The 16,967-nt window shown below is 41.7% G+C and overlaps 1 protein-coding gene across 14 annotated transcripts in view; it reads right to left on the minus strand.

The window, feature by feature from the left end:
* Positions 1-824: 824 nt before the first annotated feature.
* The window catches only part of LOC105019322 (adhesion G protein-coupled receptor L2), an 88,016-nt gene continuing 71,873 nt past the window's right edge, over positions 825-16,967 (minus strand). For 4 of the 14 annotated variants that reach the window (XM_010885402.3, XM_020045257.2, XM_020045251.2 and 1 more), the window contains 6 exons: positions 14,558-14,649; positions 12,952-13,120; positions 12,293-12,421; positions 10,923-11,019; positions 6,749-6,877; positions 825-2,913 (listed from right to left, as the gene is read on the minus strand). In XM_010885402.3, coding sequence (XP_010883704.2) covers positions 2,012-2,913; positions 6,749-6,877; positions 10,923-11,019; positions 12,293-12,421; positions 12,952-13,120; positions 14,558-14,649 — 1,518 coding nt within the window. In that variant the 3' untranslated portion in view covers positions 825-2,011. Of the gene's footprint in view, positions 2,914-3,605; positions 3,645-6,748; positions 6,878-10,922; positions 11,020-12,276; positions 12,422-12,951; positions 13,121-14,557; positions 14,650-16,967 lie in introns of those variants that run through there. The other 10 variants (XM_020045263.2, XM_010885431.4, XM_010885420.3 and 7 more) reach the window with 7 other exon arrangements.

A 16,967-nucleotide genomic window follows, 5' to 3' on the forward strand; every position in this document is an offset into this window, starting at 1 on the left:
TTTAACTTGCTTTGCTGACAAGAAAAAAAGACATTCATAGAACAAATGAAGAGATAATACAATTTCATGGTGACAATTTGTTTAATTTTTCAAAAGTTGGATAATGGTTTACTAAAACATTCGGAAGCTATTCGATTTTCAACAGCACAAATGACAACCTATTATTATAACTTTTTAATAACCCCCCACCCTCGCTATATGACCTGGCCTTACAGCAGCCAGTCCCAGCCGGTTTGGTGGAGGGTCGATCGAGATGTGCGACGGTTTAAGAGCCATGCAACTAACAAGGCCCTGGGAAACAAAGGCCCTGGGAAACTCAGCTACTAAAGAGACATCATAAGATAGATTCTTACAATGATCTTAGCGCTATGAAGGCTCTGGGAAATCAGGCCCTGTTCAGTGCTTCCCAGCCTGGGCCTGTTAGATCTGGATGGCTCTGTGTAAACAGAGGCTGATATTCAAACACAGTGGCAGGGAGCCACAGTGGACTTAACAGCTCTACTCTACTCTACTCTGCTTTGGCCTCAGGCCCTGCTCCTCTCCCTCTGCATCCGAAGTCTGACAGACAATTGGCATCTAACTTGGTCTAATGAAGTGTATGTCACAGCTAAATGCTGAACTGAGCAGACGTAGGTTGTCTACTAAGAACAACTGGGTGGTCAGCTTGAACCAGCACTAGAACTCCTTACTAGGCAATACAATTCGAATGAGAGTAATTGAGGATAAATCAATTTCTCTCCATGCCTTCAGGTGTAAAGAAAAGCTTACAGTAATAGTCATGCTCTATGTCTGGACTTGAAGTAAAGAAAAGTCAGACATTTGCAAACAAGAAAAAATCTCACATTTATTTGATATCAAATAAGGGTTGAATTTTATATCAGCTGACAATGGGCTCTTACAAAATAAATGAAATGAACCTAAACAGTGCTGAAACAAGTCACACATCTCAACCATTTTTCTTTTTAAAAAATTTCAATAACTCTGTTAATAAATTAATTTGTGTCAAAGGCTGAAATATGCTTTTATAACTTGAAATATCGCATTGACACTTTTTTTACCTGGCAATTTCTTTCAAGTAAAATAAATTACACAACGATCCAATTCACTCCAAATCTGTGCATGGCATGGTGTTAAGAAAATGTTACTGGCAAAACTCTTAATTCATGAAAGCAAAAAGCACTTCACAAGCGGAGATGTGAGTATGGTTTCTTATTGGAATAAAAAAACTTTTTTTTATGTTGAAACATCCTACAATAAGTCAAGTGTGAGAGGAAAAAAAACACATTTCCACTGTTTAAGCAACCTGTTTTGAGAGTAATCTCAACATTGAAAGATTGTATAATTGGTTGCCATAACATTTTTGTTCATTTTTTCTTTTTCTTTTTTTACACTTGTGGTACAGCAAAATATATCTTCTTCAGCTGTTACTCTGACAACAGTTACATGTGCAATAGAGAAAATATAAGGCCTGAGTCTGAATTAGTGGTTCTTGACAGTCCTCAATGTGGAGTGGAATGACTCTAGGTTCTAGAATCCAGGTATCCTTATTCTGGAGTTCTCGCCAGGAACATTTCCCCAGTGTTCCAAACGTTCTAAACCTGGAGTTCTAAACCATGATTTTCTCGTCTTCAATATAATACAAATGCAGGCTGGACGGGGTGGTGACATATTTCTGTCTGACACTGGGAGTGTTCTGGGCATTTACCTCTCTCTGTAGTCCCACAACAGAGCAGAGCAATTGGAAGTCCACAGACATATGGACAGTCTCAAAGGACATTTGTGTGTGTGACAGAGTCTATGTATGAAAAAGTCATCCATCTCCTGCCTACCACCCACAAACATTTCACTTCCTGCGCTGACGGGTCATTAGGAGTGCAGAGGAGGAGGACTGGTAAGGGCTGGCAATTATCTTGACATCAACCAAAGCCCACACACACATACATACTAAACTGTATGTTCCAACCAGTGCAAAAACACCAGAGCTATTCCTCTCCTTCCTCCATCCACCTGCTTAGAGGCTGGTAATGAGCTGCATCTGTCCGTCCCGGAGGGCCTCACCCTCGGGCACACAGTCTTCAGCGCCGGGGGTCACGATGCACCCATCGCTCGTGACCCAGTTTATGTGGTAGTAGGACAGGGGCTGGGGCCCGTCCACCAGCTCGGGCATGCTCTTATGGTACAGGTCCTCGCCCTCGCTCTGGGGGGAAGGGGACAGATCATCGTCTTCATCGGGGGGGTAGGGCGAGGCTGAGGGCGAGGCCGAGGGGGAGTCTTTTAGGTTGGGCATGCTGGTGTACAGGGAGTCCCTGTTGTTGTTCGGCGACTGGGCGTCCCCATCCACTGTCGCACCCACTGTCTCTGAGCCGTGGCCCCCAGGCCCCTCCGCTGCCCTCCTGTAGAGAAGGGAGTGAGTCCTCTGGGGTAGAAGGGGGGCATCTAACGCCTCTTTGTGGTGGGGGTGCAGCAGCAGCTCCAGGGTGGGGTGACCGCCTACGACCCCAACTATACTACCTCTCTGGGGGGATGAAGCCTCAGTGTGGTCCGCCACTATGGCGTCATCCTCGCTGCCGCTGCCACCCCCACAACCTCGATCCCTGTCCCTGTCCACAGTCACCCTTGTCAGGGGAGGGGCCCGGTCCCTGCTATCTCTTAAGGGGTTGTGGCCCTTGGGGGCCCCGCGGGGCCTCAGGTTGTTGTGAACCATCTCTGAGATGATCATCTTCTCAAAGGTGGCGTCATCCAGACTGAGGCCCCCCAGGTCCCCGGGGCCACGGGCCACGCCCCCAACCACACCCACAACATCTTCGTAGTTGTCGTCATGGTCACGCAGGGAGTAGCTGTTGTTAAAGTTTCCGTTCAGCGGGAGGGTGTCCATGGCACTGATGTCCCTGCTGTGGGTCAGAGAGTGCTGCCCTGCAACGAGAGGTGTGATGCCTGGATTAGATATCACTGTTTTATTGGTTAGAATCAATATCAAAATCACAACTCAACACAGTTTTATACTGCTCAGGACAACTCACTGTTATGTATTTGCAACTCTTGTTACCTGAAAATGTGAACGTTTTAGTTATACATTTTATTTATATATATATATATATATATATTCAGTATATATTCAACTCTCTCAAAATATTTTTTGGGTTTATATACAGTTTAACAGGTTCAAATATAAAATAGTTTTCTGTCATATTTTGTTCTGTCTATCTAGTGTCATCACTTTATCATAGCCAACACAGAAGTTATCCTGAACAATATTCAACAAATGACAAAGGGAACAGAAAAGGAACAGTCCACATCTAGCAACAACACACAGGTAATGTAGCTAGCCAGATAACAACCACATAGCAACATAACATCGGAGCACAGACGTTACGGGAGAAAATAAGCTGTGGGGGAGGTGGCGGTAGAATAGTGACAATGAATAAAACATTCATTCCACCCTAAAAGAAAGAAAGAAAAAAGAGACGAAAGAAAGAGTAATGTGGAACACAGACGCAGGGCCAAGGCGTTCACCACTGGGGCCACACAAGCACAGCACCCCCACATCACTGGGACACACAGGCACGGGGCAACACAGTGCAATGACTCACTCTGCCACCACTCACATTAAGGGTGTCTGCTCAGGCTATCTGGCCTAAGAACTGCTGATGTGCAAAAAAAAAAGTAAAACATATGCTTTTTTATTGCAGCATAACAAACGAGAAAATCACTGAAATAAGACAAAAGAGGAAGGAGAGGAGGCCTGGATTCAGTTTGTCTGTCTCAGATTTGGATCCCCTCAGAAAAGTGCCCGGGTTGTTTAACAGCAACTCTCATTTACAGATTTCTTTAAAATAATTTGAACATTTTTGACAAAGCTATATAGAACAAATCCTGGCTGAGAAAAACTGAATCCAGGACTTTGCAGGTGTAGGGGTTTCAGCAGCAAGCAATCACAGCCTCTTTACAAATTCTAAAATGGCAGGTACACTATCATATCATTTACTCTCGCGGGTAAAAAAAATTTGATTGAGGGATGACTTCTTTTAAAAGGTTTCTATCTCTACGTCTCCCAGATGGAAAGGAAATACTTTGTACACAATAGATCACATTGATAACCTCTTGAGAAGCCAAAAGATTGGCTAGAAGAAATAGTCGGTAAAAACTGAAGAAGTAAAGAGGGAATATAATGTTGAGTCTAAATGAGCAAGGGAAGAGGATGAAAAAAAGGCAGAGCTGTATTTTGGCGGTTAGTTAATGCCTCGCTTCAAGCTCTGCAAAAAGGGGGGAGATTTTAGTTTTAGATTTCAGTTAAATGAGTCTGAATAGACCTGACTGGGAGATGGAGGAATAAAATTGGAGCTGGGCTGTCACAGATTGCCGCGGAGATAAGGAGCGTCTCTTTCTCTCTTTGGTAGAGAGAGAAAAAAAGTGTAAAAACAGACATGAAAGAATTTCTAAAAAAGAGCAAAAGGAGGGAACGGCGAGGGGGGGGAGTGGAGGGGGAAAGGGAGGATAAGTAAGGAAGGAAAAAAAGGCTGAAATAGCGTGGAAATAGCCCTACTGCAGGATTTGCATTTGTTTATGCACGGCAGTCATCTTAATGCAGACAGGTATTGTATACTGGGAGGGGGGTATGTGATGTGAACCGTATTTAACCGGACAGACAGATGCATTCTGGGAAAGAGTCCAACAGAGATTCACTCAGGATGTTCTGTATCAAATTAACATCTGCACTGTATTACCTCTGTATTAATACAATTCTAATAGAAGCCATATTCATCCTTGAGGATATGGATGATCATCTATATGGACTATAGAAGAAGACGATGGAATAAGCTAACGTTTTGTCCTTAAGCCACTCTGATAGCTTGGAATTCTGTCATTCATCATAACCCTGTTTTACATTGGTCTGTTATGAGGGTTACACCCAAACCAGACAACTTCTATTAGGGAAATTCTATAGCTTTTTTTACATTGTGAGCAGTAAATATAATATATGTGAGCAGTGACAATAGTATACATGAGCAGTGATAGTACTATATGTGAGCAGTGACAACAGTGTATATGAGCAGTGACAACAGTATATATGAGCAGTGACAATAGTATATGTGAGCAATGACAATAGTGTATGTGAGCAGTGAAAATAGTATATGTGAGCAATGACAATAGCATTTATGAGCAGTGACAATAGTATATGTGAGCAATGACAATAGTGTATGTGAGCAGTGACAATAGTATATGTGAGCAGTGACAATAGTATATGTGAGCAGTGACAATAGTATATGTGAGCAGTGACAATAGTATATGTGAGCAGTGACAATAGTATATGTGAGCAATGACAATAGTATATGTGAGCAGTGACAATAGTATATGTGAGCAATGACAATAGTGTATGTGATCAGTGACAACAGTATACGTGATGTCTGAGGATGCAGGTACACGATGTCTCACTCTTGGCTGTGTCTCATTTCTATTTCCACATGATTAATCTGCCTGCAGGGAGGACTGACTGACTGATGATGGGCCTCAGTGTAAGAGTTATGGGATGATCACACTGACACAGACAATAACCTGTTAATTAGACTCTGTCACTGTTCATTTATTACCATCGCTCTCAACTACAATAACTTATCTTATACTGTAATTGCCCTGAGACGACTGCATAGTCTTGAAAGCATTTTGGTATTTGTAGGCATCTGGATAATTCGAGTTACGTTTATGATGTTTTGATCACAATCCTTTGTATAATGACTGTAATGAAATAGTAATAATATCATGGAATGGCTTTGATTTCGGTGACACACTGTTTTTTTGTTAGGTTCCCGAACTCTTCCCAACCTCATCTTGGAAAAAAACGGCAGACGATTTGACTTAAAAGTGTTCTCAGTGTTCTCATTGGGAAGCTAGCAAACTTGGAGACCTGCCAAATCAGAGCGAGCGACTGCAGATTGTGTATGTTCTCCAGTATCCTACCTCTCCCCCCCCCATTCCCTCCACACTCATCCTGGTGCTGCTTCCTTTCCTTCCATCCTCTCTTTCATCATCAAATGCCTCTGCATATCTGAGGGGTATAATTCTGCCTGCATTGCGTCATGTGCTCCTGTGTTTTTTGTTCCTTTGCTTGGCTTCCTCCTTTAGTCTGACAGCGAGGGTATCTGGGTCACGCTAGTCAGACACTGACAGCATTCAAATCAAACCGGGATCCGGGGTTTGTAGTCAAAAAAAGAGAGAGAGACTGCCATTGAACCCGCTGATAATGTAACATTGACAGGCGTATTAGGAGAACGGTAAATAATGGGATAACTACATTATCATTTATAAACTCTGAATAAATTAATCGGATTTCCTAAAAATTACTGTTGGATTAATTTAGATCAAACAGTATTGACCGTTCTCGACCTCATCTCACGCTGTGTTACAAAGCGCCGCTTGCCTACTAGCCACATAAAGATTATATAAAGACGTGGTAATGAGAGAGAACAAAAAAAGAGAGAGGACAAACCCGCAACCTACAAAAGGGCTTCTCAATACTTGATGCTGTTTAGGGGTCACAACCCCACAGCTAATCGCTATTTCAGTCTGTTTCAAACACACAAATAAACGGAATGTGTCCAAATGGCACTCTATTCCGTATTACAGTTGATTAACATTCACCGTATTCAAACATGGCACAGTAAGGCACTAGCTAGGGAATACGGTGCCATTTGAGTCACAGGCCGACACAGATCCACACACACAGAGAGAAAGATGAGAAGTCACCATGCACCTGGCGAGTGAAACGCTGGGGGTGAAGGGGTGCTGCACACCACAGTCTCAGCCAGCAGGTTGTTATACGGGTTGTTAGGGTCGTGGGCTCGGAGCAGAGGGTTAGTTAGGAGGTAGTTGCCAGTCATCCCTGCGAAACAGAAGAGTAAGGCAGGAAAAGAAAGACAGGAGAGCGAGGAGGAGATGACAGAAAGACAGGGTTAAGAGAATCAGTAGTTGCTGGTTAACAAGAACACAGAGATAGGGAGCTTTAAGAGTTAGAGATTTACAGAGGATGTCAGTTACGGGTGACAAAGAATAGTAACCTTTATATTAAAAGGATAGTTATTATCGAAAGATGAGGCCAGAAAGCAAAGAAAGGAAGATGTAGAAAAGCACCAGTGACCAGAGGAAAACAATGACATCGGTATATTTACATTGCTGTGCTTCTTCAGTGAACACAATGTGCTGGTTAGTTGGGTAGCTGATGTCTAAACAATGTCAACGTGTCGGATTCTCAATACTTCATTTCACAGAACAGCAAGCAGTAACAATTGTCCACAGCAAGCACGCCTGTCCTCGGTAAACAAAGCCACTTGCTTTACCACCAGGCAGTGCCAAGTACAGAGCTCACAACATTGGAAAGTGAGTCCTTACTGTTAAACAAACCTGTCAAACAAACATTTGATGAATACATAATGTAAATAATGTTTGGACTACTAAAGTGTCAGTCAAATGATTCACTATAATTAGCTATACATGGGCAAAAGTAGACACTACAGTTCTGTCTGCAGACAGCACAGGTTCAGAGGTCTCCAACCTTTGTGGAGGCATGGGGATACTTTTTCTAAATGAAACCACAGGTCCTTAGTGTACAACATAAGGCAGTGCGCTAGGTTTTTCTTTCAATATGCCTGGTGAAAAATGGTGTCTATACATTCAGTACGGTAGAAAAGAAAAAGTTTCTTAACATAACAATTATTTATAGAAAAATAATAACATTTGATGTTCTGTAAAAATCCCATCACAAGACAATTCTTCCTCAAGCCTTCAACCCCCCAACCCCCAACCCCTGATATATATGGAATTCACCTTTAACAGAGCATCTGGACCTTTAATAACTGTGCTTTTAGCAAGACAGGAATAGGTTGGTCCTGTAGCATACTGCTGCTTCCATTTCTTACAAATAATAGATACAATTCATATACATGTTATGCTTCTGCCAGGGAAGGCTAGATAGCAGTTTTGAGAAGGTTTTGAGGAAAGTTCATAGTCTTTTTGTCAACCCACAAGAGGGATATGATTAACTAGCAACTGGCTAAACATGGAATGATCAAACACAACTGGCTTGATATGGAGTTATCAAACACACAACTGGCTTGATATGGAGTTATCAAACACACAACTGGCTAGATATGGAGTTATCAAACACAACTGGCTAGACATGGAGTGATCAAACACAACTGGCTAGACTTGGAGTGATCAAACACAACTGGCTAGACATGGAGTAATCAAACACAACTGGCTAGACATGGAGTAATCAAGCACAACTGGCTAGGCATGGAATCATCAAACACACTCAACATATAGACAGACAGATGAAACACTGATGGAATTTCATTGCCATATAAATCATGTCAGAACTTTTTCCACCTTTAATGTGACCTATAACGTGAACAATTCAATTGAAAAACAAACTGAAATCTTTGAGGAAAATAAAATAAAAATAAAACTCAAATAACCTGGTTGCACAAGTGTGCACACCTTTAAACTAATACTTTGTCGAAGCTCATTTTATTACAACACTCAGTCTTTTTGGGTAGGAGTATATTAGCATGGCATATCTTGACGTGGAAATATTTGCCCACTCTTCTTTGCAAAAGCGCTCCAAATCTGTCAGATTGCGAGGACATCTCCTGTGCACAGCCCTCTTCAGATCACCCCACATAAGTTCAACTGGATTCAGGTCTGGGCTCTGGCTGGGCCATTCCAAAACATTAATCTTCTTCTGGTGAAGCCGTGGTTTTGTGGATTTGGATGTGTGCTTTGGGTCGTTGTCATGCTGAAAGGTGAACTTACTCTTCCTCTTCAGCTTTCTAACGGACGCCTGAAGGTTTTGTGCCAAAATTGCCTGGTATTTGGAACTGTTCCCTCCACCCTGACTAAGGCTCCAAACAGCCCCAAAGCATGATGCTGCCACCACCATGCTTCACTGTGGGTATTGTGTTATTTGGATGATGCACCAGACATACTTTTTGGAATTATGGCCAAAAGGTTCAACCTTGGTTTCATCAGACCATAACACATTTTCCCACATGCTTTTGGGGAACTTGATGTTTGTTTTTGCAAACTTCAGCCGGAATTGGATGTTTTTCTTTGTAAAAAAAAAGGCTTCCTTCTTGCCACCCTACCCCATAGCCCATTCATATGAAGAATACGGGAGATTGTTGTCACATGTAGCACACTGCCAGTACTTGCCAGAAATTCCTGCAGTTCCTTTAATGTTGCCATAGTCCTCTTGGAAGGCTCCCTGACCAGTTTTCTTCTCGTCTTTTCATCAATTTTGGAGGGACGTCCAGTTCTTGGTAATGTCTCTGTTGTGCCATATTTTCTCCACTTGATGATGACTGTCTTCACTGTGTTCCATGGTATATCTAATGCTTTAGAAATTCTTTTGTACCCTTCTCCTGACTGATATCTTCCAACAATGAGATCCCTCTGATGCTTTGGAAGCTCTCTGCGGACGATGGCTTTTGCTCTGAGATGCAACTAAGAAAATGGCAGAAAAATCCTACTAGAACAGCTGAACGTTATTTGTGATTAATCAAAGTCACTTTAAATGATGTCAGGTGTGTAATGACTTCTATTTAACATGAGTTTGAATGTGATTGGTTCATTCTGCCAATTATAAGAGGGTGTGCACACTTATGCAACCAGGTTATTGTAAGGTTTTTATTTTTAATTTTTCCCTCTCAAAGACTTCAGTTTGTTTTTCAATTGAATTGTACACATTATGGGTCACATTAAAAGCGAAAAACGTTCTGACATGATTTATCTTTGTCTCATTCTTTTACATCACACATTTTCACAGGGGTTTGTAGACTTTTTATATCCACTGTACCTAAGTGAGTAGCTAGCTATGATTGACCTGTTGAGAGACCCCTGGTACAATGAAAACAATATTTCTGGTCCACACTGTCCTGATTGAAAATGTACATTTGGTTCATATGTTTACTGCAAGAAATGCTTCATTCTACAGGAGTTAAAATGAGACTATGTAAGAGGATATAGACCTAGTCAGTTTCCAGGTTTCAGTTCTCATTCAGCCCATCTGATCTTGAAGGTGTGTAGAGAGCAGTAGAGACCACTTCCACCATATATGTATTGCTGTGGTGTGTGGTTGTCCAGCATATTATCATGCTCCTCACCCCAAAGAACACATTGACCTTGTTATGGCGGCACGCTCTCCTCAAAGTACGAGTTTAGTCTTGGTATATTTGCATACCATTGAAGTCTCAGTGTCTGACGAGGCCTGAATCTATAGGGCAGAGGTTAAGAAAAACCTCTAGGTGAATAACACTGAGCTGTATGGTGTCAAAACCACTCTGACCTTTGTCTTTTTCTCTAAGTCTCTCTCCCTTGTCTCTTTTTCAGTATCGCTCTCTCTCTCTATTCCATTTTCTTTCTCTCACCCCCCCCAACCCCCCACCCTCTCAGACTCATGGCTGAAAATCATCAAGTCCCGGCCAAGCCAGGGTGAGTCAGTACACAGCCAGCCCAGCTCCTGTAGCCAGCTAGTGAGGGTCATCCAGAGTTGAACACACACAGAGACACCAGCCTCTCATCACTGACTCTCATCACCAGACTAAATAGCTACGTCATCCAAATTGTACGACCTATGCAGTTCGACCACCAAAATAAACTTATAACATATTTCTATTTATTGTATTTGTTTCTCGCTGTTAAAATTCAGACATACACAAGCACACGGTCTCTATGGAGTAATTATAATTTTTCTTTAAACCCAAAAGCTTCTTCTCTGAATATAAAGAGCACCCTAATTGCACTGTTTATATTGGGGTAAGCACGTAAAAAACAAAAACCTGCACAGAGCCGAATAATTCAGGCACTACTAGTCTATTCAATGTCCTACAGCAGACACATTCCAAGACGTTTTCACAGAGCATGTGCGTTACCCTGGTTGAGGGTGGAGGTGCTGTTGATGTCTCCGGAGATGAAGGAGGATTCGGACTGCTTCCTCACCGTGTCGTTCCACATCCTCCTGATACGACTCTGTACAGGAGGTCAACAGCAAGCAAAAACTCTATTAGAACAACCTTCAACACTGATCGCTCTTCTCTTCTGGCTGTCAAACCATGGATTAGGTATTTTCGAAATGTTAGTGTGTTTTCTTTAAACACTCAGACGATGTGCTTAATTGGAATAATTAAAGGGTTGTGCACAGAAATGACAGTGTGAGGTAACTGATTGCGTCTGACAGCCCTGTTCCCTTTTCATGCCAGCATGCAACAGAATAATAGCCTGTACAACTCTATGGAGGCACCAAGAAACCCCAGTGGATTACAGAAACCGCCTCCAGAATAATGCATCTAACACAAAGCCATTGGGTACACTACTCTTCACCAGGAGCAACGAGGTTATGGTCAGTGTATAATATAACAAATAGGCTGACATATTGCAGTCACAATTTATTAGACTACTGTACATGCTAGCATGCAATAGGAGCGTATGGCTTAGACCAATGGTTCTCAACTAATTTGGGTCACTGGAGGTATAGAATGTTGAGTCTGACAAAAAAATACTTTTTGGGAAAAATTACTCCAGTGACAATTCAAAAAAACAAACCCCAGGTGCAAAGTGTGTAGAACTAATTTTCTCTGAAAATGTTTCTTCAATCACTGCATTTTCATTATAGAGCAGCATGTATTAGCAGTGCCATTTAGCTGATTGTCTCAATCAAGTGAGCTTGCCAACATCCCTCATCAGGAAAATGAGCAATATGGAATTATTGACAATGCAAAAGATGGGAGTGTTGGTCTCTTGTCTAATACCGTATAACTGATACATTTACTTTTAATACAGCATCATTATTTTTTTCCTTCCAGGCAGTCCAAAAAAAAGAAAAAAACACAGACACTTTGGGTACCAAGGCAAAACCAGATGAGAACCACCAGTTTAGACTCTCCCTTTCACTCCCAGTAGAAAAAAAATATATCAATTTCACACAATGAAGGGAATGACCGCCTTCAACTCAACACTAACACTCTTCCCTATCTATATGTGTTGGCATGCAAGAGAAGAAGACCAGGACTGGCTTTTCCCTCCTCGTCCCCCTGGGACAATAAAGCTATACTGCACCTCCGCTAGCACTGCTCTTAGTACAAAGAATGGAGGGAAAGTCTGTTCACTTTCATGCTGCTTTTCAAAGTGCTAGCATGCAACAGGAAAAAGCAGTATTTTCCAACGCCACAGAAAAAAAGGATAGAAAAAAAGGTAAATATAATTCAACTTCCCGCTGCTGTACTGTACCTAGTATGTACTGTACCTGGGTGGCCGAGGAGTACCGTGCAGTGGACCGCGATGTGGCTGTCTTGGCCGAGTTATGGGACCCTTCCGAAGGCAGACCTCCGCAGCACTGGGACTGACGGAAGCATTTGCTGTACTCTTTACGGACCTGCGTCAGGGCACAGGATCAGGGCAGAGTGACAGAGACACTGTGAGCTCAGAGACACCGCGACAGTGGCAGTATCCTCCGGAGAGATAGAGAGAGGAAGCTTCCTCTTAACTTCCAACACAAAGCCAGAAAATCCATATCTTTATCAAATGCCATCCAGCTGACAGCAGCAGTTCAAATGGCATGCCTCTGGAGATAGGCCTATCTCGTCCTCCATGATGACACATTAAAATACCATAAGGAGGGGGACTTTATGGGAAGACAAATGTGACACAGAGGTGTTGCTAATATCAGAGATTGTCTTAAATGTCAAGAGATAGCAGACACTGACCTGGAAATTATATATTTTTTTGCAATGGATTAGGTACAGCCAGAGAACAGTTATGTTTCTGGCTATCTATTAAAAAAAGTTATTTTCGATTAATTTGAATTTTTGTGGAAGCTTTGTATGGATGTACTAAATGTAGATTTTTATGTAAGTCTGCAGCATTATCTCCACGTAATGTAGGTCAGATACCAAAAATCCTTACTTTTTTCTGGAGGAGGCAGTGGAATATAAAGATAAACATCCCTTGCAGCGTATTGAAGATGGTGAAAAGGTATGCCATGACAACAGAGGAGTCATTGAGGAAGAACAGGCCAAAAGACCAGGTCAGACCCAGAAGAAAGAGCAGGGCAAATGCACCAAGCACCCAGGATCTGAAAGACACACACACACACACAATATTGATCACAATCATTAATAATAACTTAAGTAACTGCAATGATTTCATCTTTCATTGATTTGAATTTACTTGCTGTTTGGTTCCTAAGGATTCATTCTGTGGGGAAAAGAGGCTGCGGTGTTATTTTCCCTCTCTATTTCTCCCTGTGGACATCTTTGTACAGTACAACCCATAAATGCTGATACACAGATTTGAATGCGAACGTCCCCGACACAGAATCTAACTATTTTCCTTGGCCTTCCTCTGGGTTTGGTTGGCTAAACAGAAACAGCAAACAGAGCAGGTTTCTCACAGGAGGTTCCTGGAAAGCCTCGAGAAAATCAGATAACAAACAGTAAGTTCCATTGGTGAAGGCTGGCAAAGGGAGCCATCGATACATAGGAGAAGAGGGAATAAACCTGTAAGAGAAAACCTTGAATAAAGCACCACCATTGTACGGCCAGGTCTTTGAGTTTCAGAGAACATCCACAGACAGAGGAGAATAAAGACAATGGCCAAAACAAACCAAATAGAGAGATGCTACGGATTAGTTGTGCCTTTGTGTCTTTGTTTAGGTTGTTCATTATTTGGCTATATTTTGGTGTGCGTGGGTATGCTGGCTCCATGCTTTTCAAAACTAACAGATTATTTCAAAGTCCTGTGGAAAATTACCAATCTAACTTTGTTGGAGTAATTAAGTGGTAGATTAGAATTGGTCTGCAATTAATGACTGTTAATGAGTTTTGGGTCCAATGAATTAATGTGTTGAAATCAGCCGCTACCTTTGAAAGCAGATTCACTTTAAATTACATTCGTAACCACGATAAAAAGGTCCAGAGGTAAATTAAATGATTTTGCTGGTATTAAAAGCTAAAAGAAATAAAAGATATTACAAAAAGCGCATTACAAAACAGCAAACATCGTCCTCTCATAGTTATTATTTGACAAGTGTTTAAGACAGAAAATGGCTAGGGACTTTTCTTTTATCCAATTCCCTAGACTGAATGGGTATTTGAATCAAGCTGTGGGCACATCTTCAGTTGCTCAGTCAGCCTAAAGTCTAAAAGCCATATGTCTGAGCCAGTGTTCCAGGGTAACCTGTAAATGATGCCAACATTGAAGCAACAGATACAAGAGGTCAGGGATGCAGTTACGAATAAATAAAACAGGCAATATAACCCCAGCATAGCACAAACACAACTCTTGTAAAAACACAAACTAAAAAGGCACCACCTGAGGATAGAAATAAAATGGAAATAAATATATTTGTCCACTCTAGTTATAGGTTATTGAGATGTAATTCTAAGGTCAAACACACCAAACCATTCAATACAGGCTACAGTGTTTTGTTCCCTCACTTAAAACTGAGCCGACACTTAACCAGTCACATCAGCCTTCACGTCACCTCCAGAGATCCCCCCCCCCCCCTCACCTGATACCACCCAGCCGGGTCGAGTCGGGTTTCATGGAAGTTGAGTGCTTCATCATCTTGTACATGGTCACCACCAGGAAGATGAGATTGAGCTGTCAAAACAGAGACACAGCAAGGTTAACATGCCACTCCGGAGCACGGCATCCATTTTCTGGTCAGAGCAGCAACGCACGTCACCTACATTTCATGGCAACTCAGACCACGAACTGGGTAGGTTCACACGCAAACATAAGCTCTCAAAGGTCACCCTACATTTAACTTGCAGCATGCTGCCTTCACGTTTCAGTAACTTACTGAGATCATATAAACATAATGCTTAACCTGTAGGGACTTTTAAAGTGTCAACACTGGTGTCTCTTACCAAGAGGGATATGAAACGTTCAAGCTTCAGTGCAAATTATATAAAAAAGACTTGTGCTGTCAAATGATTAAAATAATTAATCAAAATTAATCACAAAAACATCTGTAGTTAATCACGATTAATTGCAAATTTAGAATCTGTTAATATTTGGCCCTAAATAAACAATTTTCTGTTTGAATAGCAGTGCATTATGTTAAAAACATATTATTTTCTATTGTAATCTATGGACATTGCTTGATTTTTTATTGAATAAGTATTTTTCCAAGTTGCTCCATTAGAACAGGATGTGTCATGACACTTAAATGTTTCCCCTCATATAATCACAATGACTGTCAGAATATATTAGTATCCCATGTAAATCTAAATAGAAAGTTGCTGGTCTATGATCCAAAAGTTTGATCGTCTAACACTGTGCTCTTGATCAAGGCACCAAATACAAGAACAATTATGTTAGGATTCTGTTTAAAACACCCATCAGCCCCTCTGTCTGGAAAGTTATCCACCACTGAATCCTACCAACGTTTTTCGAGGCTTTTTTGATAGATGTTTGGCCACAGCCAAATACGTGTGTCTTTATTAAATGATTTCCAAATGCCATAAGGTAGACTTCTTAAATAGGCAAAGGCATAAGGTAGGCAAGGTAGCCAGAGATGTTCATCCACAAACATTAATCAGGATCAGACATGTCATTTATTTATCCTAAGTCATAGAAGTTGTTAGTTGTGTGATTATAATATGTTTTAGTGGAAATGCGACAGGCGACGAAATTAATGTCTAGTTTAGGCTAGCAACAACATAAAATAACTTACCATGCTTAAAGCAAGGTTAACAGGTGGATTCGTGCACACACAGCGTCTAGGGATCAGTTTTAGAAAAGGGTCAGAGGAGAGGCACGGTTGTTCTTGTAGATATTCTAATGTCCAACTTGGAACAGCGCAGACTGTGTTCTAACGTGTGAGTACTAACGTGCTGTAAACCCCATTCTCACATGCCATTATTGAAAGCGTAAACGCTCCATTTAACAGCAGGATTCACAGACAAGTGGGGAGTAAACACGATTCACGACATGAATGTGTAGGCTACGTTGTTGTACTGAAAAAAGTTCATGTGAAGCGCCCTCGACCACTCCAGCACAAGTCAAGTGCCAAATAAAGTGACCCTTATACTGATGCAAATGAATAAGTGACAGCTCCCGCTCAAGTCAAGCACTAACAATGGCTCTGAGGCTCAAAAAAAGAAAAATGCGTTAACGGCGACAAAGACTTTTACGGCCTCACGCATTTTTTTATAAATCGCATGCGTAAACGCATTCATTTTCACAGCCCTAAAACAGACTCAAAAAGTGAGCGTCCAGCACCACTACCACTGGTTATGATGAAGTGCCTCGGATGCCCCATCCCTATGGCTGATGTAATGGACAACCTCAGGCCTTAGCCAAATGCACTGGTGCCAAACACTGAGTATTATTCCTCATCACAGGGAGGAAGGGAGGGTGAGAGATAGGGAGAGGAGCGGGAGAGAAACAGAGAGAGAGAGCGAGGTGGTAAAGGATGGAGAGAGAAAGCACAGCAGAGAAAAACTAAGAAGAAAGAGCTAACGGGATGGGCGGATAGAGTGAGGGAGTACGAAGGCTGGAGAGGGGAGAACAGGAAGGATGAACATGTAAATCTAATGCGTCCGGAACACAGACAGTAACCGGTAGAAAAAGAGACAGAGGGAGAAAATATATAGAAGGCAAAGCACCATATTTTAGAAACAAATGTCTAAGCCAGGAAAAAAATAGTTAAATATTCTAAGCTATACATTCATAAAAGTTTCCATGACTTCAGGATGTTTCTCCCCACCAGGGGAAAGGACAGGACACGGTGCATTAAAAACCCATTGACATCCGTTCAGTAAAAACTATATTTTCTACTTCTATAAAGAAAACCATTCCGACTGTCAGAGATAACCAGTTAATCAGAGTTAACTTCAGTTGGAGTGGCAGGTAGCCTAGCGGTTGCTAAGTCTACTCTTTCTTTTATCTATACATTAATAAACCAGAATACA

The sequence above is a fragment of the Esox lucius genome, chromosome 3 (assembly GCF_011004845.1).
Source record: "Esox lucius isolate fEsoLuc1 chromosome 3, fEsoLuc1.pri, whole genome shotgun sequence".
NCBI lineage: Eukaryota > Metazoa > Chordata > Actinopteri > Esociformes > Esocidae > Esox > Esox lucius.